The following is a 6000-nucleotide window of genomic DNA, read 5'->3' on the forward strand; positions in this document are numbered from 1 at the left end:
CTTTTTTTTCTCAAAAAGCTGAATTCTCCCTGGCGCTTTCCAGGAGGGCTCCAGCCCCTTTGTCTAGCACCCAAGGTTGTTTTGGGAAGTACGAGGGCTGGTTGAATGGCTGCTTTTGCCAGGGGACCTTGATGGAATTTGAGTCTTCTCAAAGCTATGCAACAGAAAACTGAAGAAATAATTTTTTCTAACAACTGCAGGAATTAACACTCATAGGTGACAATCTGCTGGACAGTGCTAGCTCTGCTCTGCAGAGGGGCTCCTGGCTGCCGCTGGCAGAAGGGGCAGCAAGGAGGGTTTATGTTGCAGACACCGTTTGAGCTATCTGCTGGTCATTTTTGGGAGACTTGGCATTTGAGGTTATGTCATCTGTAGCCCTAGTTTTCATTTCTCTGTCAGAATGCAGTTGGTAAGAGATGCTTCTCTCGTTTCACTCTTAAAGAGAAGTCTGTTTTGGCTTACAAAGCCATACTTAGTCAAACTCCTGAAGCATGGAAGGCTGAGAGTGCAGTGGGATTGAGCTCTTGCTCCTAATGTGTCCCTGGTCTCCTGGCCCCAGCCAGGAGCCCTAGTTCAATGTCATCAGGAGTTGTGGGTCACTGCTGCAGGAGGGGGGAACTGTGGTGAAGATGGGCAAGGCAGTGGTTTGCCCTGGTGAGGCTGATACCTGTGCTCCTGAGCGCTCCTGCATCCGTTGCTGCGTCTGGAGCCCAGTGCCCAGCCTAGGTGAGACTTAGCAGTAGATATCCTCAGTGTCCTGCCTCTGAAATCTCTGCTTACCTCTGCTCTGCACTTACCCACAGGCAAGTACTAACCACTGCCATCTAAAAGCTCTGCTGCTTCTCCCACCCGAGCAGGGGACCCAACACCTCGCTGTGGAGAAGGAAAGGATTCGTCAAGACACTAAGTGTCCTGTCCACATCCTGATGCTGTGACCTCTTTGAAGCCAGTTTTGGCACTTCCCTCTTCTCTCTCACCCAGCATTTTCCTCCCAGCACATCCCTTCCCTGGTGCTTTTTCTGTCCCCTGGTCTCAGCCCCAGTTCCCATTTGCCCTGGTGCTGCCGGACCCCCAGCACTGCGGAGCAGACAGTCGGTGTTCTGTCCTGCTGAGCTGTTTCAGCTTATTTTATTTTTTCCGTCCCACCCTTAGCCCTTGTCTCCTCATGCTGCCCCTAAATTTGGTTGAGGCTAGTTTTGCGCACCAGCTGCAGCTTCCTTCCCCAAACCATCACTCTTCTAGTTTTACTTCCTTGTCTCCCATCTCTTGGACTAAAACCATTAGTTCTGCTCTTGTTTGTGGTCCAGTTTCTTAAAAATGGAAAGGACTACATCATCCTTCAGCTGCTTTTCTCCAGGATGTTTTGGCTGGTGAGGGCTTGACAGGACCCCCCACAAGCTCAGCCCCCTCCTGGGAATTGGACCCGCAGGCTTCAGGCAGGAGTTAGAGGTTGTTTTGACAGCTGAGTGCTTGCACAGAGCATCTTGCTCTTCATCAAGTGATGAACTGTAGTTTTCTAAAGTTTGATGTTTACCAGTATAGAAAATGTGATGGTTATCTTTATGAAGGGCTCAGAAATTCATTGTTTTGTAGCTGCTGCTGGGACTAGCTGTTTAAGGGTGTTTTAGTAGTGTTGGGAGGACTTTACAGAGCTCTGTGGGGTATGTAGAAGTGACTCTGGCCTTTGGTTCTCATTGCACAGGTATGCCTTGCTGAGGAAGTCAAAAGAAAGGCAAGCCCTGGATGGCCTCAATAACTTGAACTACTTTCCAAACGTCACGTATGACGCCTTGTATAAGAACATCACTGTTAACCTGACACCGGAGCTGGCTCTGGTGACCGAATATTAAGAGGAGAAAATAACTTTGCTCTGCCCTTCACCAAGAAAGCACCATGCTAGACTTTCTTTTCCAAGGGTTATCGAGGACAAGCAACACTTTGTCTAATGAAGGATCACAGTATTTTGGAGAATAAGGCTGAAAGTGCACGCACAAATTGCCCTAGCTGTACCAATCCAGCCCAATATTCGTGCAGCAAGCTCAGCAGTCTTTCTTTTTTTCCGCCACTTGCTTTCTGGGTTTCAGGACGATTCAACCTGCTGCTCTTGTCTCCACATTCCTCCTCCAGCAATCTCCAGCACCGGGACTCGCCTCTGACACGCTTTCTCCTCCAGGAACTGGCTCGGCTGAGGGACTCTGGCTTCTCGATGGCGAACATCGGGAGCTATTTGGTCAGTGGCTGCCTTGGTGGGAGATCAGACGACTTCTGATGCCATTCTTCTATCTCTGTGCGGTTTTTAAAATGACCTGCTTGAAGTGTATACAACAGAATCGCTTCTTAAAGAAGTGTAAGTGTAAATATGCTGTGTAAATTGCCCCTGTTAATTTTTCTCCTATGGCTCAAATCCAAGCTAGAGGTTTACATATGGTCACTCATTCTAGTCCTGAATTCTGTAAACACTTGTGTGTGCATCACTGTACTTGTGCAAGGCGTTCCCTTTTAAGCCAGTGAGACTGCTTGCATGATTTAAGCTGTGCATATGCAGGAATGTTTGTGGGACAGGGCCCTAAACTTTCCAGTGTAGTGGATGGGAAATACAGCTGTGTCATCGCTCATTCCAGAAACCACAGGGGTGGCTTCTTCCAGAGAGAGCGAGGAAATGGGAATACTTACGGAAAACCTCCCCTTTCTGTCACTTTTGCAACATAATCTACAAATGAATCCAAAAGCCATTCAGAATAAAATCCCTTGCCGGTTGCTCTCTGTCCTACTGATGGCAAGTGTGAGCTTGGCAGATTGTTCAAGAGCTCTCATCCATGCCGCTGCAGGAAGCGCAGCTCCTGGGCTGGCTGCTCTTGCTGACATGCCGTCCTTGGGACGGGGCAGCTGGCTGCGCTGCCCTGAGCCCGCCCTGGACCGGCAGTGCCCTGCTGTCACTTCTCTAAGGTGATGGTACAGTTTGGGAGGTTGTTTTATTTTGTATTTATTGTGTAAATCTAGCAGCACACCAAACTGCTGTAAGTCAGAACGAGGTAGTTCACTTCGTTATCACCATTGGCACCTGGCAGCACTTGCACAAGCCCAGCTGGTGGGACAGGTTAGTGAGAGAAATGAAGGACATGTGAATCAAGCTCATGAAAACATGAGGACTGGGAACCAGAGAGCTTGGCCCGATGGCCCATCCAAATGGGAGTGCCCCCTCCCTTCTCCCATCTGCCATCCCCTCCTTTCCACGGCCGCTGTGGGCAGGCTGGGTTCCAGGCTCTCCTCCCCACTGATATCCAATCCAGTCCTTACGCAGCTCCTACACAGTCACTTTTACTGGACCTCTCTGACTTAAAAGTAAATACATTGGGGTTTGCTTTTTTAATTTGTATTTATACATAACAGTGGTGGGTACTTAACCTCCAAAGTGCTTTAACTTTCTTTTTATTGTGTTGTTTGCCTTCAGTTTCCTTAACTTCTCATGGTTTACATTGTTTTCTCGGTTCTGTGGACGTATGATCCCCATACACATCTGTTGTGGGTGTGACTGCCCAGGGCATTCCTAACTTGTATCCAGAAAATGTTAGTTTAGAAAACATGACTTCTTGTTGTGTAGATCTTATCGGCCAGTATGAGAGGACAGCGAGCCTGTCCTTGAAAAGCGCTGATAAGTTTGTAACTTTGGTTTAAAGTCTTTGAACTTACATGTGCTTTAAACTCGCTTCTTGAGGGGATTCAGCCTGGTTATTTATAGGCAGAGGTGAGGATTTGCTTTTTACGGCGCATATAGCAATAAAGACTTCTGCTTCTGAATCTCAATCTTTTAATTCATGTGGACCCTTTTCAGATGCTGAACCCATGTCACCCTGCCCCTCTTTATGTTCATCTTGAGACCTTGCTAGAAATCTGTCATTGTTTAATGGTGCTTCAAACAAGGAATGTATTTCAACTAGTCCAAGTTCACTACCCCAGGAATCATGCATGTGTGTGTGAGTAGGTGTTAAACTACCTTAGTCGGGATCCTCAGCCTTTGATGTGTACCTGACACCCATCGCACCTTGTGTTGAACAAAAAGCCGTTACCTCTGCTCAGAAATGCACTCTATGGTTGGCACAAAAGGGTCCATCCCCCCCCAGCAGCATCCCTCATCATAGTTCCTTTGTTCTAATCACAATGAATTTTTTTCCCTTTCAAAAATGTGGAATATCTGAAAATGTGCACTGTTAATCTTATCAGCTATGTCAAATACTGTATAGTAAATGTAAACTTTTAAAAACATACTGTCAAGCGCATGTGCTGTTATGGTGTAAAAATTCTTGTATTAGGGAGAACTTGTACATATTCTGGCAGCTGAAATTCAACAAGGCCACTCATTTGCCCCTTCATGTCAACACTGTTGATCAGCCCCACCGGAGGGCAGGTCCTGTTTGATGCTGATTTTTTTTTTTTTAAATGAGCCATGTGGATTTTATTTGCAAAACTACTTACTGACAGTTCATTATCTGTAAAGCTCTGCTTCTCTAAGGGAGGTACTGTCTGAGCAACAGCCACAAGCTTTGGGTCGCTCACCGTCAGAAGTGGCTTTAAAAAGTAGCTTTCCATCATCATGGCTTTTGAGCTTGCAGTTATGTTTTTAAGAGGTGCCAGGGGGACATTTTTGCACTGAAGACTAGTGTTTTAAAACACACACTTCTCAGCAAAGCAATCCTTTGTGTCATTGCATTTATTTACCCATGTGTTTGTACATTTTTGTATTTGTTAATTTATGAATGATTTTTTCAGTAAAAAAACACATATTCAAGAACAAAGATTGCAGTGGTTGATTTTTTTTTTTGGTAGGAGGTGAGATCTGTAAGCCCGGAGGTTATGAGACCTGACGACTGGAGAAGGGTGAGCCCAGGAAGCTAAAAGCTGGCTTGATATTTCTCATTTGGGCTAGACTCGCTGCCCATAAGTGAACTGAGTGCAGGGAGGATGCTCCCCATGCTCTTAGTACTCTATATGCTAAAGCCTTTCTTCCAAGCATCTGCTTCAGTGTTGTACTGATGGAGGGGCTGCCTTGCGGGAGGTGGGTTTAGGATGATACTTGGCTGAAGGTGATGCAGGGCTTGGAGGTGTTGATGGGGAAGGTTGGTAATTATATTTTTTTCATCAACAAACCCAGGCAGACAGGCGAGCTTCCTTGCAGCAGCTTTAAAATATCTCTGTACAGGCATGCTAGAAAAAATAGCTGGCAGCCCCCGGTTGTTCCAGGCCTTGCCTTTATTTAGCTCTCCATCTTCTGGGAACCTTCCTCCCACCCATGGTGCAGGGTGGCAGGCTCCTTCCAGCTGCTGCTCAGGGACAATGGCCTCACCTCCCACTGCACTTCCAGGAGTGAGGGTGGGAGCCCATCTCGCTCCTGGCTGTGTGCTGATGGGAGTCCCTGGCCTTGGTTTGGGGGGATCCCCGTGGCCGTGTCCCTTCACTGGTACCCCAGTTGTGAGGATTTCCTTGCCTGTGTCACCCCTGCTGTAGCTGGGCTTGGCAGGGGCTGGAGGAGATGGATGCACATGTAGAAATTTGGGGTTGCCCCTATAACAAGAAGGATAGGGAAGCCTCCACCCTATGTTCCAGGTGTGTATGTGTGTGTGGAGCTCCTCACTGGGGCCAGCTGCAAAAAGAAGAGCTGGGAGCAAGCCCCCTTTTGCATGAGTTGTGCTGGGAGGGCACTGGAGAGGAGCCCTGCAGTGGGCTGGCTTGGCAGCACAGCTCTGGCACAGCCACTGCTGCCAAACAGCAGCTGCAGAGCAAGGCTTTCCCCTAGTGCAGCCTACACCTGCGGGGGAGAGTGCTCCCTGCTCAGGCAGGGAGATAGCTCAGCCTTCTGTGCTGCAAAATCCTCGAGCTTTCCTGCAGAGCACATAAAAATCCCCAACCACCAAAACAGGGTGTTTCCTCCCAATTATTTACCCCTTCATTTCCATGTGACACAATAAATCTGCCCAGGATGGCCTGGGCTGGGAGCTGGAGCCA

General features: G+C 47.9%; 1 protein-coding gene across 1 annotated transcript in view; it reads left to right on the forward strand.

Annotated features, from left to right (window-relative positions):
• B4GALT5 (beta-1,4-galactosyltransferase 5) overlaps positions 1-4793 on the forward strand; it is a 39304-nt gene extending 34511 nt beyond the window's left edge. Inside the window, exon 9 of the mRNA XM_054845601.1 lies at positions 1703-4793. Coding sequence (XP_054701576.1) covers positions 1703-1850 — 148 coding nt within the window. The 3' untranslated portion in view covers positions 1851-4793. The remainder of the gene's footprint in view (positions 1-1702) is intronic.
• Positions 4794-6000: the final 1207 nt, after the last annotated feature.

The sequence above is a fragment of the Grus americana genome, chromosome 17 (assembly GCF_028858705.1).
Source record: "Grus americana isolate bGruAme1 chromosome 17, bGruAme1.mat, whole genome shotgun sequence".
In the NCBI taxonomy this organism is placed as follows: Eukaryota; Metazoa; Chordata; class Aves; order Gruiformes; family Gruidae; genus Grus; species Grus americana.